We start from the raw sequence: 21,889 nt of genomic DNA, 5'->3' as shown, positions 1-21,889 counted from the left end.
AAATCCACGCCTGGTGTAGACCCAAAAAAAAATATTTTTAAAAATCCATGCCTTGTGTAGACCCCTGGGTTTTTGCAATTGTATATTTCGTCTCATAATGAAGGCTAAAAAACTACGTATTAACAACGTTTTTACTTGTTAAAAGATTATATTAAAAATAAATTGACATGGTCGGATATTTTACCTAAACATTGCACACAAAAATTAAAAGTCTTTGATATGCCGAAAGGTCACACTGTCTATATGCATGTTCTATTGTTGACACTTTTCGGATAGCCAGTGCGTGCACGTAATGATGTTAAGCCAATATTTTGCCACAATTAAATTATCAAGCAAAACCAACCGAGCAACGAACAGCCAACATGGTCAACACAATAATGGACACGCTAACTGGCTAATGCTATTGTCATTGACGTTATTTATTCCCCCTAGGGCAGAGGTAAAAGGGGTCATTTCACATATATTCAAAACGATTTCGCCAAAAATCATTTTGTGTGTAATATTCTCTATACAATCTGCGACAGAAAAATTAAAAACAAAAAAAAACATTTCTCCTTCCCATTTATTCCACTGTGAACGAAACATGCAAAATAGTTTCATTTGAAGTGCTTTATAATGACAATTTTATAACAGGTTCATGACTCGCTTTATTTTAAAATAATGTGAAGAGTAACCCCTTGTGTTTTAGTTGCCATAAAAAGATAATTTCGCGCTTTTAAACACAAATTTTCACAACTTCATAAAACTAAAGTTTTTAATTTAGTAAAAAAATGGGGGAATTATATTTTCAAATTATCTAATATAACTGATATGTGGGTATTTAAGTCCCGAAGAAAAAGAGTGATACTATTCTATATATATATATATATATTCATCAGCCTTCAAGAACTCTTTATAGCAAATAACAGCCACTAAGGTGGGAAAATGCAGCCATAGCTTTCAAAATACTGAAAAATCGAATGAAAAATCGAAACCGTGGAAAAAAATCCACGCCTTGTGTAGGCCCTTGAAAAAAATATTTCTAAAAATCAACGCTTTGTGCAAACCGTTGAAAAACTATTTTTAAAAATAGGTAGGAAGATGAGAACCTGAAGAAATAAATTTTAGCGATTTCAGTTGATAAATGCGCCCTATATTGTGCCAATATTGATAAGTTTTGGTAGAGAGATTTTCTACCCAATGAGAATCCAAAATATAACAAGTGAAAAAGTGTTAAGAACTTTGGTTACCCGCCACCATAGATATACTGACAGGTACTTGAAATAAAAATATAGGGAACATACCAAAAAGTGTATCTATACCTACATTTCTACAAACAGATTATGATTCTAAATATTGGTCCTAGACCCAATTTTTCTTTGAACCCAATTTGTTTCAGAAAATTTTGATTTTATCCAAACTTTGCCCATCTTATTATTTCCTTCAAAATTAGTTCAAGTTCGAACATGCGGAATATCGGTCCACTCCTTATAGTACCTCCCACACAGGGGATAGGCGTAAATGCGGGTTACAGTTCATATATATAAATATATATAAGGTTAGTTATCGAACCTTATGTTCTAGTTTTTTTTTTCGTATCTTCTGCAGATGAAATGATTACAACAGGGTCTTAGAAACAACCCCAAACATGGAACAAATCATATAAACATTTTAATATAAACAAGTGAAAAAGCATTAAGTTCGGCCGGGCCGAACTTTGGATACCCTCCACCATAGTCATACTGAGAGATACATGTAATGAAAATATAGGGACCATACCAAAAAGTGGGTATATACCGATAATTCTACAAACCGATTTATGTAAACCATTATGAACACCAAATACAAATTTAATGGGGATTTTTCGTAAAATCTGCAAGATCCAAAAAGTGGACTGATACTGATAACGCATGGTAGAGTATAAAATCCTCAAACTACTGTAATTTAGATTACAAAGTTATATGAGGCTATGCCTAAAGGGGGACTAATATTGATTACATAGTGAAGGAAAATGGTGAATATTTGGGGATATCATTATATAAGGGCTATGCCTAATTAATTATAATGCCAATATATATAATTATATATGCCAATATTGATCCCAATATTTTAATTGTTTTTCTCAATTCTTTCCTTCAGGAAGTATCACTTTATTAAGGAGATGCCTAAATGTCTGCCGATATATTTCATTATCGTCATGTTTGAGGTTTCTTTTATCACAATACCTTTAGAAGGCGGAATGCTTGCAACAGATGGCTAAATAGTCTTTGTAGGGTAAAAATTGACTATTCCCCGTAACGACTACCCAACCGCAACACACGGAACAAATCATACAACTATTTTAATATAAAAAATGGGGTTATATGGGGACTACCCCTAAAAAGGGGGAATATTAATAATTTTTGGGGAGCGAATTCGGTTAAAAAACGCGCTCAAGAACCTCAAAATAACGAAAATTGCAGGGGCTACCCGAAAAAATTGACCTATATTTATAATTTCTAGTACAGAGATTTGTTACAAACGGAAAAACAAAATTAATATACCATCCATACTATGGTGGAGGGTATAAAAATGGGGACGACCCCAAAAAGGGGGCCAATATTAAACATTTTTGGTAGGGAGATTCGTTACCATATACGACTACAAAATACCAAATTGCAACGAATTCAATTGAAAAGGGCGCTCAAGAACCCCAAAATACCGATAATTGGGGGTTCCCTTATATGGAGGCTATCCGAAAAAAATTACCTATATTTATAATTTTTTGTGGAAATACTAAATGTGGAAATACTAAATTACAGCCAATTCTAAAACTACGATCAAAACCCCCAAAAATTTGGAGGTACTGCCTGCAGACAAAAGACAAACTTATGCAAAATTTCAGCACCCAATCTCAATTCCTTCAGAAGATAGCATGATTACAACAGACGAACGGACAGACAAAATTAATATACCCCCCATACTATGGTGGAGGGTATAAAAAAGCTTCATCTAGTTTATTTATATATTTTCAAACCTACAAATGCAAATATATTTCTGACGCAATCTATATTTCTTAACCAGTGAGCGGAGCAGTATAGTCGGACGGGGCCGACCATATGATACCCTACACAACTACCACGAAAAGCAAACTTTCGGCGCTTCTATATTCTGAGCCTGGGCAATATTTCGTGATATTTGCACCCTTTTCTCAATAACTCCACTTTCTAAGTCTTGCATATTTTCCAAAATGTTTTTTCTTGAAGTGAATTTTTACGACATAAAATAAAAAATTGGTCACTTTAGGTTTTGGTTGTGTTGACCCTCGGAAAAATGACCGATCATCATCTAAACAGCCGCTATAAGTATTTGGTCAGAAAAACTTCACCGTGTAAAATTTGTGATGCTCTGCATATAATAATTGCCTCTAGACCATAATCGGAAATTCATGTACAAAATTCAAAGTTTTCGGTTACATTGCACAACCTGAATGAAATCTCAACTTCACCTAAAATTAACTCCCACATCAGTCCAGACCATATAATTGGTATCAATTCAAGGTCAACAATTTCAAAGCGATCACGCTACATTTCGTCCTCTAATGTCTATAGTAAAAGTATATATAATGCAAATAAAACTTTGTCACATTTTTCACACAAAAGTCAGAGTATAACTCCCACATATTGAGTCTTTACAAACAGCCATATAATTGGTATCAATTTCCAGGTAAAGTTTCACGATGTTCGGATATATAACTGCGGCCTCTGGAGTATATGTCCATCCGAAAAAATTATATATTTCATCCCCAAATAAAAATTTTGTAATTTTTACAAAACAATAGTCAGGGTCCATTTAGATGCAAAATTTCGTGAAGTATAACTGGGGCCTGTATCTTTATCAAAACAGGCATGCTTATTCTAGTTGAGATATGACTCGATACCCTTCTCCAAAAATTTCACGGTTCGGACCATATTTCTGGAGCGACCAGAAAAACCGAAAAAATTTAGTATTTGGTCCATTTCATCCCCTAAATATTAACCGATCTTTAACTGATCTTTACCAAAAACAATAGGGGTCTTCATTGGCCAGAATCCATCCTAGATGCAAAATTTCGTGAAGTCCATAACTGGGGCCTGTATCGTGTTTACAAATTATAATGGAAGGACCGACGGACGGACACACACGTCTAGATCGACTCAGCTAGTTGAGATATGACGATCGGTATACTTAAAGGTGGGTCTAGGACCAATATTTCGCGGCGTTACAAAATGTTGGGGCTGCACAAAGCTATAATACCCTGACAACATAGTTGTGTAGGGTATAAAACAGTTCATCTAGTTTATTTATATTTTCAAAAAATCAAATAAAACACCTAAAAATTTGAATATATTTCTGACTCAATGTGTATTTCTAAAATATATTTTCTCCGTTCTAAAAATAACCGTTAGAAATATTTGAATGACGTTCATTGGTATAAAAAATATATGTATGTGTATTATAAAAATTACTTACCCATACGCAGACATTGGATCGTATGAATAATAACCGGTAGTTGACTGCAATCCAGCCGATGTCCATGCTGACATATCAGTACCCGTTGTTGTGTCCTTCAAACCATAAGGATTGCTCTGAAAATATAAATAAAAACACAATAAAGAAAATAAAATAATAATAAAAAAACGAAACATAATCATAAATTAATCATAGACCGACCACAAACATAAACAATATAAATAAAATATAAAAAGAAGAAGATGAAAAAACACCTCAATTTAAAATTCATGTCATTATTTATGGTATCAATATGAACATGTGTAAGTTCAAGTTAAACACACATAACGACATATAGGTGCAGATGGAATCTGTGAAATTTTCCCACAACATTTTTTTTGTATTTTATTTTTTTTCACATCGAACACATCTATACATAAATATTAATAATAACAAAAACTTATTCATTTGGTATTGTTGTTGTTTGTGCTAAAAACACAAAAAAAATTCCGAGACAAAAATGTGGTAAAAATGTTCAATAACATTTGTCACCGATTATTTTGTAAACATGTCGCCTGTCGCATAATTACACACTCACACACATCCACACATAACAACTTCAACAACATAGCCTCATAATCGAACGTGGAGCATCCAACAAATTAGAAGACATTATCCAACCTGCTAATAAATATGTAGACTTCTACATACATACATATGTATTTAGTATTGTTAGTATCATGTTGTTATTTGATTTGAACATCTATAACGAAATATATTGATTTTTATCTAATTTAGTAGACATACATATACGTATGTGCACTTTAATGATTCGATTAATGTTTTATTTTTTTTTTATTTCGAATACAATGACATGTCTAGAATTTTAAGAAGTTTGGTTAGTCCCAACAAATTGTTGGTTGTAAGAAAACTCTAGTATTTTTTTACCACGTTTGAATATAGGCCGGGGGAAATTAAAACTGTATTGATGTAAAATTGAAATTACATATATAAACCGAAATTTGTGTTTCATTTTTGTTGTATCTTATTGTTCACATACAAGCAAAATATCGATCGGAATTTGGTGGACCTTGGACTTGAAAATGAGCGGAATAACATATATATGGATGAACCAACATATGTTCATGTCTATCGGACAAACTTAGGGAGATCATTATCACAATAATATATTAAAACAAACAAGTGGAAAAGCGTTAAGTTCGGCCGGGCCGAACTTTGGATACCATCCACCATAGATATACTGACAGGTACTTGAAATGAAAATGTAGGAAAAATACCAAAAAGTGGACCTATACCGACATTTCTACAAGGCGATTATGTAAACCATAATGTGAACCATGTTCCAGAAAATTTTGATTTCATCCAACCTGTGCCTATCTTATTATTTCTTCCAAAGTTAGTTCAGGTTCAATTATGTGGACTATCGGTCCACTCCTTCTGATATCTCCCACACAGGGGCTAGGCCTAAATGTATAGTTCATTATCGAACCTTACGTTCGAGCTTTATCTCGATATCCTCCGCATGTTAAATGATTACGACAGACTCTTAGAACCAAACCCAAAACGCGGAACAAATTAGCTAACTATTTTAATATAAAAAGGGGGTTATATGGGGACTACCCCAAAAAGGGGGCGAATATAAATAATTTTTGGTAGGGAGATTTGTTACCATATACGACTACAAAATACCAACTTGCAGCGAATTTGGTTGAAAACGCGCTCAAGATCCCCAAAATACCGAATATTGGGGGTACCCTTATATGGGGGCTACCCGTAAAAATTGATCTATATTCAGAGGACCTATACTCATAATTTTTTGTGGAGACATTTAGTACCCAATAAGAACTCAAGGTACCAAATTTCAGCGAATTCTTTGGAAAAACACGGTGTAACTTGGGTCAAAATTAATAATTTTTTTGTAAAGAATTATAGCTAATTCGGTGGAACAATGTGGCGTTGTATGAAGGCAATAACAAAACGTGGCGGATATACACCATTTGCCAAACATCCTAGAATGTCTGAGCAAATTTTCAGATCTCTAGTTTAGTTATTGTGATCTCTGTCGTGATTCCTAAATGGCTAAATCGACGAAGTCTTCTATGATTATTTTTTATGTGTTGCAAACGGATAAGATGTGCCATGGCCAAAGGTCCCACACTATTTTGGCTATATAGATGGCCCGGGGCGCAGTTTGGATGTAGTTTGTCATTCATTCATAAAAATATCTTCAAAAAAAATCAACATAGGCCTCAACATATTTTAAATATTTTAATGGTGTTTGCACTATTTTTAACCTATGCAGCATTCCTGACTCTTGGTGAGCAAAAAAAAACTTATTCTTAAGAAATTTTAAGTAGAGGTCACACTGTGGTACAGGGTATTACGTTTTTGTGCATATGTTTGTAACAGGCAAAAGGAAACGAGATAGATACATGGCTCCTTTTGAGAATATGCATAGAATCAGTTTCTAAGTCGATTTATGCATGTCCGTCCGTCCATCTGTCTGTCTGTTCATGTTAAATTGTAAACAGAGTACAGGTCGCATTTATGATCCAAATTGGATGAAATTTGGCCCAAGGATGAACCCAATTGAAATTGGATGGAGCTCCCATATATATTTTCGTCTGATTTAATGTAAATGGTGTGCACAAATTCCCTATATATCTTCCGATTTACACGAAATTTGGCATAGCGTACTGAATTGAGTCTAGAATGATGTGTGTAAATTTTCTTGAAAATCGGTTCAGATTTAGATATAGCTCCTATATATATGTTCGACCGATTTAATGGAAATGATGTACCAAAGCCCCACATATCCTTCAATTTGCAGAACGATGTGTGTTAAGTTTCATGAAAATCGGTTCCGATTTAGATATAGTTCGCATATATATTCGTCCGATTTTATGTAAATGGTGCACCAAAGTCCCTATATATCTATCGATTTGGACAAAATATACATACATACATAGCGTACTAAATTGAGTCTAGAATGATGTGTTTTAAGTTTTGTGAAAATCGGTTCAGATTTTGATATAGATATGCTTGGGGTACTGAATCAGACCTAGAATAATGTGTGGTAAGTTTCGTGAAAATCTGTTCATATACATTTTCGTCCGATTTTATGAAAATATTGCACCAAAGTCCCTATATATCTTTCGATTTACACGAAATTTGGCACAGCGTACTGTATAAAGCCTTGAATGACATGTGCTAAGTTTCGTGAAAATCGTGTTAATTGGCTTCCAAATATAGACCGACTTTACTACCTTTCCTACTGTTTAGTAAAATCACCTATATGTAACTCCTGCGCCGCTTTACAAAATGTTGATGACCCTTTCAACCGAAGTAACTGTAGTTTAGTACTCCGAGTTTAGGTTTGAGTAAAAAAATCGTAGAAAAAAATTTTAGTATAGGTTCCTGTTTACATATATATAAGTCCAACTCCAATGCAAATATGTGAAAAAATCCCAGGTCCGTTTTCCAACACCGGATTCTTCACAGAAAATTTCAAATATACATATGTAATTTTTTGAACATAGTCTTCGTATAAAGGCCACATTCCACTTGAGGTTTTTTGAATGTCCTTTACGAATTTTCTAACCGAAATGGGTGTAATTTTCCATATGAATAATTACCTGGTAAAAAATCATCTTCGAAAAAGGGGTTCATGCTTTGTGATAATCCCATTTAAAGGTTCCATACTCTTAGTTTTTCCAAACTTAGTGTCTAAAGTGTTGTACTTTGTCAGAGGATAAAAGACATACTGGTAAGCCACTTTACTATGAAGATCCATATTTTGACATATATAAATATCCCGAACGATGGCTGGTATTTTAAATACCCACCTCTTTAAGATATTGGAAGTTTCGTTCATTGGTACTCTTCAACGTTTTTATAACTAATATAATATATGGTGGAGATTATATTAGAATTGTTATTATTTAAATGCAATTTCAAAATAAAAAGTATCTTTTATCAGATTTGGATGCAATTTGACATTTTCGACCATTTGCATTGGGTAATTTTTTTTTTAATTTCCTCAAGCTGAAGGGCTTATACAAGAGCAGCCCTCCTCCGCATTCACTTGTTTGAATTTGAATTACGAATTACATCTTTATGGGAACTAATATTGAAATTTGTATTTAACATATAAATTATGGTACAGCCATTTCTGCTGTTGCTGCTGCTGCTAGTAAATAATGTCTAAGACATTTATATCGCTGATACCCTGATGCTTACCTCCAATTTGTGGATTCATGATGTGAAATATTTTACGATTGGTTGGTTGGTCGTCTGGTTGGTTGTGTTCCCCGTCAATCATTTGATTTATTATGAATAATTAACATTTTTAATTATTCGAACATTGTGTCTCGGGCTGAACGCCGCAATACACATAAAATTCATATAAAAATCAATGTTTTATTAATTTCGAAAATCACCTTTTCTTATTTTGTCTTGAAAATGGTGTAGAAATAAATATAGTTTTGTTTTTTGCGTTATTGTTTTTGTTTATATTTATGATTCTTGTGTTGGGGGGGGAGATTATCAAATCAAAACGCCATTGCAGTGAAACATTTCAATATGGCACTATGGCACTTATGAATATTTGAACTCTTTTTCTCACGTTATTGCTTACAGATCAAGTTTTTTTTTTATATTTGACATTTAAAAATAATTTCTTAATTTTTATGTGGTTTTTATGAAAATTTAATAATCTTGTTTAGCAAAACTGATCATGTTTTTTTTTTGTTATCAAAAATATATATGTTTCGATTTGGTTTAGCATCACAAAAGACATGCCGAAATGCTTTGTTTTGTCTTAATTGAAATGTTTCCAAAATTTGGAGAAAAAATAAGGAATTGCCATACTAGGTAGCCCAGTCGTACATTATCTGGTCTTAACATAAAAACCTATGTTGAATTTTTATACCCTTCACCACACTGTGGTACAGGGTATTATGTCTTTGTGCGTATGTTTGTAACAGGCAAAAGGAAACGAGATAGACACATGGTTCCTTTTGAGAATATGCATAGAATCACTTTCTAAGTCGATTTATGCATGTCCGTCCGTCCGTCTGTCTGTCTATCCATGTCAAATTGTAAACAAAGTACAGGTCGCATTTATGATCCGAATTGGATGAAATTTGGCACAGGTCACTTATTTGGCCCAAGGGCGAACCCTATTGAAATTGGGAAAAATCGGTTCAGATTTAGATATAGCTCACATATATTTATATTTAGATATAGCTCCCATATATATTCGTCCGATTTTATGTAAATGGTGAACCAAAGTCCCCATATATCTTTCGATTTGCACGAAATTTGGCACAGCGTACTGAATTAGGTCTAGAATGTTGTGTGTAAAGTTTCCTTAAAATCGGTCCAGATTTACATATAGCTCCCATATATATATATATATATATATATTCGTCCGATTTTATGTAAATGTTGCACCAAAGTCCCTATATATGTTTCGATTTGCACGAAATTCGGCACAGCGTAATGAATTAGGTATAGAATGATGTGTGCTAACTTTCCTGAAAATCGGCTCAGATTTAAATACAGCTCCCATATATATATATATATATATATATATTCGTCCGATTTTATGTAAATGGTGCACCTAAGCCCCTATATATCTTTCGATTTGCACGAAATATGGCATAGTATACTGAATTAGGTTAGTAGTGATGTGTGTTAAGTTTCCTGAAAATCGATCCAGGCTTAGATATAGCTCCAATATATATTTTCATCCGATTTAATAGAAATGGTGTACCACAGCCCCTATATATGTTTCGATTTGCCACAGCGTACTGAATAAAGTCTATAGTTATGTGTGTTAAGTTTCCTGAAAATCGATTCAGATTTAGATATAGCTTCCATATATATTTTCGTCCGATTTAATGTAAATGGTGCATCAAAGTCCCTATATATCTCTCGATTTGCACGAAATTTGGCACAGCGTAATGAATTAGGTATAGAATGATGTGTGTTAAGTTTCCAGAAAATCGGTTCAGATTTAGATATAGCTCCCATATATATTTTCGTCCGATTTAATGTAAATGGTGTACCAAAGTCCCTATATATGTTTCGATTTGCCCTTAATTTGCCACAGCGTACTGAATAAAGGCTAGAATTATGTGTGTTAAGTTTCCTGAAAATCTGTTCAGATTTAGATGAAGCTTCCATATATATTTTTGTCCTATTAAATGTAAATGGTGCGTAATGAATTAGGCCTAGAATGATATGTGTTAAGTTTCCTGAAAATCGGCTCAGATTTAGATATAGATCCCATATATATTTTCGTCCGATTTAAGGTAAATTTTGTACCAAAGTCCCATAATATCTTTCGGTTTGCACGAAATTTGGCACAGCGTAATGAATTGCAGAATAACATGTTTATGGATCCAATTTATTTTTACTAGTCCTTTAAAAATGCGACGTCTGCTAGGATTCGTCTGTTGAATATACACAAAGTGGTGAAGGGTGTCATAGAGTCGGCTCCGTCCGACTTTACTACTTTCCTTACTGGTTCCTTCTGCGTTCTTAATATACTCTCCAAGGGTTTTTATCCCGCGTACGGAATTATCCAAAAATTTTTGTAATGCGGTCCGAAGCATGTGTGGTTCCAATTGTATACCCATTACCATAAATTTGTCAAATAAATTATTTGCAAAACCTTTAAATTACTTAATCCCAAGATGTTTGGCATTGAAAATTATGTTTATAGATTTCAGCTAATAATTGGGTTATGATTGGCTATAGTTAGATTTTTTTATATTTTTAAGATGCTAAATTCACATCAGTGTTATAAACATTGATTTTCTTTTCTTTGTATTTCTTTTTAGCACACTAAAAAAATTATCTACTCATAACATTTAAATTTTATGTGCACTTGAGATTACCAACACTAAACTTAGTAATTTGTTTTTATTAGCAAGTGGCATTTTAATTTGTTTACCTGCTTATTATCCGGCACCGAATATGTTGTCTTCTTTGTTATTTGTTCTTCATTGACTTTATGACTGTTTATTTTTATTGAAGTCATTTTGTTTAATTACAACATTTCTACAAGAGTTGAACTCATTTTGTGGCGTTCTTGAATGTGATTATGTGGGTTGGTAAGATTATTTGAAATGCTCAAACTTTATAAAAACTTTCCCAAAATTTATTTTTACAATAACAACAACAATAATAATTTTGTAATAAAATAGCATTCGTAAAAAACAATTAAGCAGAAATTAAAGTCGGGAGGGTCAGCACCCTATAAATACCCTACAGACTAACCGATTTATCAAACAAAACAAACAAGTAAACCAGTAAGGAAAGTTCACAAGTCGGACGGGGCCGAATATATGGTACCCTTCACCACTTTGGGTACATGCAAGATATGTTAATATCTACGATATCCTGTAGATAAAACGGTCATAGAATCTTTGGAGGACCATTGGGATGGAATCGGGCGAAATTAAATATCTGAGCCAATTGAAAAACCCCATACACATATCATTCTGAAATCAATGAAAAATTGCATGTCAAACGGACAGACTTGGATTCTTTGGTGTACCATTTGTATGAAATCGAGTCAAATTATGTATAGCAGCTATATATAAACACATGGACCTAATTGAGTAACTGTTGCATACACCATTTTTTTTTGTAATCACCATATCCAATTTAATGCCCTCTGCAAAATTTCGTGTAACCACCATTTACATTAAATCGAACGAAAATAAATAGAGGACCTACATGAAAAATTTAACCGATTTCAACAAACCTTATCACGCATCATTCAATAGCATTCGCTATGCACAATTTTACCCAATCAGACAAATATTGAGAGTTTGGTGTATCATTCACAAAAAATCGGACGAAACTATATATGGGAGCTATGTCTAAATATGAACCGATTTTAACAAAACTTCGCAGACATCAGTCTGCACTTAATTCAGTACTCTGTGCAGAATTTTGTCCCAAAAGGACAAATATTGGGAGTTTGTGCATCATTCACATGAAATCGTACGAAACTATATATGGGAGCTATATCTAAAACTGAAACGATTTCAACAAAACTTCGCATACATACCGAAACCTAAATCGATATTGATAATTTTTGGTAGGAAGACTTTCTACTCAGAAATATAAAATTGGGTTCAAACACGTGCCCATATCCCCCAAAAGACCGAAATGTGGGATGTGCACCAATATTTAAAATTTTTAATAGGACATTTGTCTACCCAGTGAAACCCGAAAATACAAAATTATAGATGATTAGGTTGAAAAATATGCCCAAAAGCTTCAAAATACGGAAAGGGGGGGGGGGGAAGGGTGGTGTATACTTTTATATTTGTGTTACCTCGAAACATGGGCTAATATTGATAGTTTTTGGTAGTTGATTTTGCCTAATTCCGAATATCAAATTATAACCTATTCTATTGAAAAACGTGCCCGAAAATTAGTGGTTATGGTCATATGGGGACAAATAATCATAATTTTCAGTAGCAAAATATTCTACCCCGTGTGAAACCAAATTCCAATTTCCAGCAAATTCGTTAAAAAAAACTTGAAAAAAAAAACAAAAATACTGAATATTGGGCATGGTCAATATATAACATGTTCAATAACAACAATCTATCTTCAATATTGTGATATCAACAAACTGTCGGACAAATGACATAGAATTTTATTCTGATATATATAAATATAAATAAATATATATATATATATACTTTTTGGTGCCTCAAGCGAATATTTCAAGTTGTTGCAAACTGAAATATAAATTTTATACACACTCCACCTTATAATGTTGCCCATCGCTTTATATTGGTTCCTTATAAATGAGACATAGCAGAATTGAATTTCAATATCAAAACCTAATATTACGGGCACACAGAAAATTGATAGGAGTAAGCTTTGAACGTTAACATGAAATCCACACCGCCGATCACAATCGACGACAAAGAGGAAAGTATCAGATATTTATTTAGTGAAATAAAATAAAAATCCAACAACAAAGACTGATTCTGTTCAAGAATTGTTAATCCAGTTCCTTATATATATCTATGTGTGTGTCTGTGTGTGCGAATACAACTAGTAGCCATGTTCTAAACATGTTTGTCCCGTAAGACAAAAATATTACTGATAGTTGATACTATTTTCTAATACTCCTCCTTTATAGCCAATACGGACTGAGTTAATACAAATGTGGATGACGGCGTATCCATTCGTTGTCGACAGTCACAATGTATGTCATAATGTAGCAATATGAGTCGTTTGTGGCAAGAGCTTTCTTTGGTTGGTGGTTGTTAAAGTTTATGTTGTTGTCATCAGAGTTGCTGCTGATGTTGATGTCGTTATCTATCCATTGTAGCAATTGAAGATGTTAAACATAGGCACAAACAAGCTAGGCAGCCAACCAGCTCTTGCAATTCGGAATTGTCAGCAATGTATTGTTATTGTATTGCTTCGGTGCACATATATTGTTTACCACAGAATTTATAGAATTATTGTGGCCGTAGTTCTCTTTTTAAAACATGAAATCCATTTTTAATTAGGACCGGTCATTTTTTAAACATCAAAATCTATTGATGGTATATCCGATTTATGGTGTAAGCATCATAAAACTCGTTTTTTTCGACATAGTTATTTACGTTCTAATTTTTAGCACTTTATTATCTAGATTATCTCATAAAGGTCAGTACTGACATTGAAAACAAAGTTCATTCGTCCGAATTGAAACGTACAATACTGAAAAGTTCGGCTAAGTGTGACGTGATGGACGATTCATTCTTGAGACAAGAAAGTACATAGTTCGTCAGAATTGTGTAAGAATCAATCATGGATTTTGCACCATCATACTTTTCACACATCGATACTTGTACGAGAGTTTTTCGTCAACAATAAATTCGTTATCGTACCGGTGGTTAAGGCCATATTCATAAAACTTGGTCCCCCCGGACTTTACACAAAAACTGAAGCAACCGATCAAAGAAAAGTGTTGGTTACAATTTATAATTTTATGGCAGGCAATTTTGGTACCCAATTAGAACCCGAAATGCAAAATGACAGCTAATTCGGTTAAAAAACGTGCCCAAAATACCGAATCTAGGTTTTATATTAATACACCCATTTTTTCCAAATCCATATTTTTATACACACTCAGGTTTATGGCTAATATTGGTATGTACAAAATGCTCTTCGTCTAAATATTGTTCTACAACCCCTAATATTTTACCCAAGATTGTATCATATTGTAAGATAGGACATATTGGTCCACTCCTACTAGTTCCTACCCCACAAGGCCCTAATCTATACTAATAAAAGAGTAAAGTGATTGACTGACTGACTGATTTAACGATTCATCAAAGCCCAGACGAAACGGCTGAAGCTAGAATCTTGAAATTTTGGATGAGTGTCGCTCTTGGTCCAAAGGTGACAGATAAGGCTGGGTTTTTGGAAATTCGTACTAGAACGGTACGAAAAGTACTCAACAGTACTGAATGTATTTGGCGAACCGGTGGAGCTAGAACTCTGAAATTTGGGTTGGTGGTCGTTGATTGAATGTAGGATAGATGTACTAAAGGGTTTTTGGAAATTCGAACTATAACTATCCGAAAAGTACGAAAATGTACTACATTTGGTACAATTTCGTAGCATGTGAATGTATTGAGCTAAAAACGTGAAATTTGGAATGTAAAATAACGTTGAGAAGTAGGGTCGATATGAGGAGAGTTTGGAGAACGTGTACTCATGTGTACGAATAGTACTATATTGTACTATATTTGGTACAAATTTGATTTGGAGGTACAAATCGAGCTGGAATCCTGAAAATTTAAATTAACATTACCGTCGGAGTGTAGGATTGGGATATGTACGTAGTTTTGGAAATTTTTACTTATGGGTACAAAAAGTACTAAATCGTACTATGATTGGTACAATTTGGGTTTGGGTGAACCGATAGAGCTGGAACAATGAAGTTTGTAGTTAGGATCATTGTAGGGATGTAGGTTTAGGGTCAGGATTCAGTTTAAGAAAATAATACTTATGGGTACTAAATTTGGTACAATTTGAATTGTTGGTGAACCGATAGAGTTGGAATCCTGAAATTTTGATTTAGGATCACCGTATAGGTGTAGAATTAGGGTATGTAGGAAGTTTTGGAAATTGGTACTACTATGCACTAAATTTAGTACAATTTGAATTGTGGGTGAACCGATGGTCAGTGTGGGGGGTATGATTGGGGTGTGTAGAAAGTTTTAGAAATTCGTACTACTGTGTACTAAATTTGGTACAATTTAAATTGTGGGTGAACCGATAGAGTTGGAATCCTGAAACTTGGATTTAGTATCACTCTGGGGGTGAAGGAATCCGGAAACTTGGATTTAGGATAACTGTGCGGGTGTAGGATTGAGGTATGTAGGAATTTTTGGACATTGGTACTAAATTTACTACAATTTGAATTGTGGGTGAACCAATAGAGTTGGAATCCTGAAACTCGGATTTGGTTAACTAGGAAGTTTTGGAAATTTGTACTACTGTGTACTAAATTTGATACTATTTGGATTATAATTAAGATTTTATCTAATTCATGATTTCAATTGGATTGCATGATGTAGGTAGTAATGGAAATTTTTACTTATGTGTTCTAAGTGGTACTAAATGTGATAAAAATTGGATTTAGGTGAACTGATAGAATCCTGAAATTTGGAATTCAGATTGGGGTATGTGGGAAGTGTTGAAAATTCGTACTTATGATTGCTAAAGAAGGTAGTTATGGAAATTTATATTAATGTGCACTAACTGCAACTCAATTTGGATTTGGGCTATATTAGATTTTTTTCCAAAATAAGTATTACAAGAGTACAAATGGTAAAAAATTACACCGAATTTAGTATAGGGTTGAGATACTGAGGTAGATTTGAGAACATGCTATGGCAGAACATTCGTACTATATAGTTCTAAAATTTTAATAATGGTCGATATATGGTTTTAAATACACCCCACATTCGCTACGTTCACTAACGAAGTAGCGGGTATATGCTAGTATTTTATAAACTTTTAAATCTCATTTAAAGCGAAAGAAATATTTAAATTTCATCAAAACTTTGCACATTGTAATATTTTTTATTAATCCTAGATCAAGTCCGAAGATGAAACCCATCGAACCATTCATAATGTACCTGGCCCACAAAGTGTCAAAATTTTGAAAATTTGTTAATCAAATATCAAGAGAACTGAACGCTCTATTTCACACAAACTGCGAGCGCCGTAATATTTATTTAAAACTTAAATCAAGTTCGAAGACGTGTCATATCAGTCTATTCCTTCTGGTATCTCTTCAAATGGTCCAAATGTTGCTGAAAATTACTTTGGTAATATGATGAGAATAGGCTATCCGATTTGAACCAATCTGTTCTCAATCTAATATTTTAATCAAGCACACAAAGGGTCAAAATTTTGAAAATTTGTGACATTTCACCCAAACTTTGTAAATGGTAATATGTTCAACAAGTCTAGATCAAGTCCGATGATGGGATTTATCAGACCACTTCTTTTGGTACCCCCCCCCCCCCCCCTTAAATTGTTAGAATTTTGACACGTTATAAAGTTAATAAAAACCAGTGAGTGGAGCGGTATAGTCGGATGGACCCGGCCATATGAAAACCTAAACAACTACCATGGGACTCTAACTCTCTGTGGATCAATATTCCGAGCCTGTGCAATATTACGGGATATTTGCACCCTCTTTCTTACAACATTTAGGATATAAGATGCATTTTGTTTTTCATTTTATACATAAATATCTTGGTTGATTTAACCCGCTGAATCAAAACCGATCGAAGGAGCAATTCTTGTTAGTTGCCAAGATTCCCTTCCCAATGTGCTGTAATGTTTGGCTTATTACTGACCTTGAAAAAACATACAACAATTAAGTTTTGGATCCATTTCATACAAGAAATATTATGTGATCGTCTCCAAAAGTTGCAGGCATCGTCCTTGACCATAACTGGAACTCCGTGTAAAATTTAAAATTGGTCACGGCGAAATATAGGCCCTCTAGTATGGTAGCGTTGGTAATGGTAATCAGAATAGGTAGATATTTGTAAATATGTACCCATAACTCCCACATCAGAATACATACAACATTATAATTGGTAGCAATTTAAATATGAACAACCTCTCTAATATACAAAATCAACTTCTCGGGTCTCTATCCTTCAGGAGGAAATATATTCGCAAATGAATACAATTGTTTTAATTTTTCACACAAAAATCTGGGTGGATTTGGCCCGCTAAATATTCACCGTTCTTCATCAAAACTGACATGCTTATTCTATGGCCCTGTGTACAATTTCATGACGTTCGGGTCATTATTGTGGCCTCCAAATCGACCTCAAAAACAGACAAAAAAATAAGTTTTTGGTCCATTTCATTTCCTAAACATTAGGTTGGGGAAAAGAAATCCATTATTTTTATATGAACTAAGGGACTTTATTTAACATGCACCGCTTTGTTCCGTTCATTCTAAAGATAACTTCATAATGCCTCTCTCATAGGAGTCCTGCTCTCTATTTGCAGGAAAAACTCTAGTAGTCGATTTTCACAATCCTCCCTAGATACCAAGGAATTTTTAAAGGAATTTTGCAATGCAAGACTTAGATGATAATCGATTGGTGCCACGTCGGGACTGTATGGCGGATACATTAATACTTCATAACCATGCTCCCGAAGTGTCTGTCGAGTCACTGTAGATGTTCTGGTGGAACACGACACCTTTCCTTTTCGGCCAATTCTGGTCGTTTCTGGTCAATTGCTATCTACAAAAGCTCCAGTTGTTGACAGTAGAAATCAGAATTTAGATGGAAATTCGATCCATCCTATTTTTCTGTTAATTGGTGTAGCACCCAAACATCGAGCTTTTTTAATCCAGTTTTGTGTAAATGGATTAAAACAGCTTTACGGTCGACTGTTAGCTCCAGGGCGATGTTACGACTGCTAACATGCCGGTCAATTTCGATCATTTCTCTGATTTTATCGACATTTTCATAATGGATTTCTTTTTCCCCAAACTAATATTAACGGCAGACATGCAAAATTTTGTGACAATTTGTCCATAACTGTGGCCTATATCGTGTTTAAAATTTCGCTACGTTTCAAACTCTTAGGGCCACACAAAGCTATATTACCCTTACAATATAGTTGAGTACATACTCCACCTCAACAATAGACAGTAATACCCTAGACATCCGCCAACCATAGGCTGAGAGTATATTTCTGTCGGCAACCGACCTTTTTCCATTTCGGCCTTAGTGTTATATATCAAAAATCCTTGATATAACACTAAAGTAAAAAAAAACCAGTGAGCGGAGCAGTATAGTCGGACGGGGCCGACCATGCGATACCCTACACAACTACCACGAACTCTAACTTTCTGAGGATGTTTATTCCGAGTCTGAGTAATATTTCGTGATATTTGCCCCCTCTTGTCCGATTAGAGGTTAACAACACCTCTTCCTTACTTTTTTCGAATATTCAGTACAGTCCTTCTAATTACTTGTCCAGATTACCTTCACGGTGGGTTGTGTTGTGATTTTCGGATTATACTCTACTCGAAAACACACAAAAAATTATGTTTTCGGTCCATTTCATCCCAAAATTTTAATCTGATCATCACCGAAAATTGTAGGCGTTGTTCTTGACCATAACTGGAACTTCATGAAAAATTTCAAAGCCATCAGCGCGATATTTCTCCCTCTAATGTGGTAATGGGTTACTAAATAATATCTGAATACGTAAGCATCTGTAAATATTTGACTGTAACTCCCACATCTGAGTAGACACATCACTATATTTGGTATCAATTTAAAGGCCAACCACTCCTCTTGGATATGCTATTAACTCCTGGGGTCTACATCCTCCAGGAGTAAATATATATGCCATAGAATACAAATTTTGTCATTTTTCACAGGGTCCATTTGACCCGCTAAATATTGACCGATCTTTATCAAAACATGCATGCTTATTCTCTGGCCCGATCCACTTCTCCATGCAAAAATTCGCGGTGTTTGGGCCATAATTGCGGCCTCTGGAGCGACCAGAAAAACCGACAAAAATTTAGTATTTGGTCCATTTCATCCCCTAAATATTAACCGATCTTTTCCAAAAACAATAGGGGTCTTCATTGGCCAGAACCCATCCTACATGCAATATTTCGTGAAGATTGGTCCATAACTGTGGCCTGTATCGTGTTTACAAATTATAATGGACAGACGGACGGACGGACGGACGGACACACATGTCTAGATCGACTCAGCTAGTCGAGATATGACGATCGGTATACTTAAAGGTGGGTCTAGGACCAATATTTCGCGGCGTTACAAACATTTGGGGCTGCACAAAGCTATAATACCCTGACAACATAGTTGTGTAGGGTATAATAAATAATTTAAATATTAAGAAAACGACATTTTACCCATTCACGGATTTATATTTTTTATGATTTTATATATTGCAGCGCGATATTCTTTATAATAAACTATTTTTCATTCCTTTTAATCCACAACAAGTATGTGACTAAATTTCCCGCCAATGCCATTTATGCATTGCTTTTATTATGAAACTTGAGTAATTGCCCTCCGATTGATATTCATCGTTATTGGCATTGTTTGCATTCGATATTGACTGTCGGATGACATAGCAGCCATTTGCTTGGCATGTCATTATTATTAAAGCAAATCGAATTATTAGTATGGCCGATTGCAACTCACTCAAAAGTCACTCAAACAAAAAGAAACTGTCTGTTCGGTTTTCTCGGCATGTCTTCTTATTATTTGCCGCCCGGCCGGCCGGACGGCCAGTTTGTCGGTCGGCCATAACGAAGGTACTCCATGGTTTGGCTCTAATGTCGAAATGACAATAATGGCCGGTCCGGCGATTGGGCGGCCATGCGTTTTGGGGCAAAGTGCTTGGAGTGTTGTTGCTTCTCGGCTGCTATTGTTGTCATAATCGTAATCGTCGTCGTTGTTGTTGTCGTCGTCATCGTCATTATTATTGGTATCAATTGAAATTTGATATTTTTGTTATGACCATTTTTCCTTAACGTAAGCCGTTATTGCTGTTGACATGAGGAGCAATAAAGAGTAATGGTTGCCTTTTGTTTTCAGAGTGTGTCTGCCCGCCAATAATCAACATTCATTTGTACGGGCATGTGTTTGTTTGCATTATGTATGAAGGCATTCGAATGACGATGATCATAAACATTTGCCGGTCGTTTGTTTTCATACATTTTTTTTCTTTTTGTATGAACGAAATCGAAAAAAAAACTAACCCATACCCGGATATTATAGTAAAAATCCAAAAACTTACCAAAGGCGAATAAAAGGCCGAACTATCAACTCCAATACTTTGGTAGGGATTCTGCTCCGTCGATGGGTATGGTGTACCATAGACACCCACACTGGCCGCCGGCAATCTTGAGTAACTTGATAGAGCCAAACGAGCCGAATCATATTGACAGGAGCACACTGTCTGACCGGAAACGGGATCAGTCATTATTGGTCGGCCATTTTCACAACAGGAACCACCGCCAGCCGATCCTGCACTGTTCGAACCATGTGGGGTATTTTCCATGTTGGTATTTGTTGCAGGATTTTGTGTGCCGCTAACATTATTCGAATGTTGTGACAATCCATCCGGACTAAGAGCACCAGTTGATACCTCAGGTGCACCACTGGCACCGCTGGGATTATTCGACTGGGGTACATTTGTTGAAACATTTGTACGACATTCGCCTGATGGACTCTGAGCTGGAGCATTTGGACTAGTCATGGCTGCAGGACCGCTTGCCGTATCGCCAGTTTGTGGTGAGTGTGTGGCACTGGCTGAGAGTAACTGAAAGGAAAAGTACAGGGTTAATATTTTTCTATTTCAATATTTCGAAATTAGTTGAATGTCATTGCTTTTGAAATCATGACGGAGTTCACAATATTGGAAGATTGTAAATTCCCACACACATTGTAACAGCTCCTGTAATGTTTGGTATTTGAAAGGGGATATATCGGTATGGTCCCCATATAACGATATTTCGGTGTTTTGACAGGTGTACTCGAAGTGACCCTAATTTGGCTTTCTGGCTCTTGTATGGTGACACAATTTTCAATAGGGGTTTTCAACTAGCCCCTATTTGCATGACTCGCGATATCTTAGATATTTTGACGTTAAGTCCTTCAAAATTTCTAAAATCGAAGATGCTTCTTCCCAGAATATGTTCATAGTATTGTCCCCATGTTTTCTCTGGCTCTATCCGAGGACATAATGCACATTTACAGACAATTTCCTATATAGTTCCATGTTTTAACATAGCCCCAATATACAGGTCCCTTCCCATTGAATTGAATGCTTTAGCGGCATTTGCTGTAGA

At 34.9% G+C, this 21,889-nt stretch overlaps 1 protein-coding gene across 1 annotated transcript in view; it reads right to left on the bottom strand.

Annotated features, from left to right (window-relative positions):
• LOC133329275 (homeobox protein araucan) overlaps window positions 1-21,889 on the bottom strand; it is a 64,028-nt gene that overhangs the window by 19,056 nt on the left and 23,083 nt on the right. Inside the window, exons 2-3 of the mRNA XM_061537765.1 lie at window positions 20,836-21,360; window positions 4,471-4,586 (exon numbers count right to left, since the gene is read on the bottom strand). Of these exons, the coding sequence (XP_061393749.1) occupies window positions 4,471-4,586; window positions 20,836-21,360 (641 nt within the window). The remainder of the gene's footprint in view (window positions 1-4,470; window positions 4,587-20,835; window positions 21,361-21,889) is intronic.

This window comes from Musca vetustissima, unplaced genomic scaffold (genome assembly GCF_032173495.1).
Source record: "Musca vetustissima isolate MV318-11 ecotype Yass unplaced genomic scaffold, APGP_CSIRO_Mvet_v1 utg11182, whole genome shotgun sequence".
In the NCBI taxonomy this organism is placed as follows: Eukaryota; Metazoa; Arthropoda; class Insecta; order Diptera; family Muscidae; genus Musca; species Musca vetustissima.
Note: the sequence above shows the minus strand (reverse complement) of the source record. Positions and strands in the feature narration are given on the sequence as shown.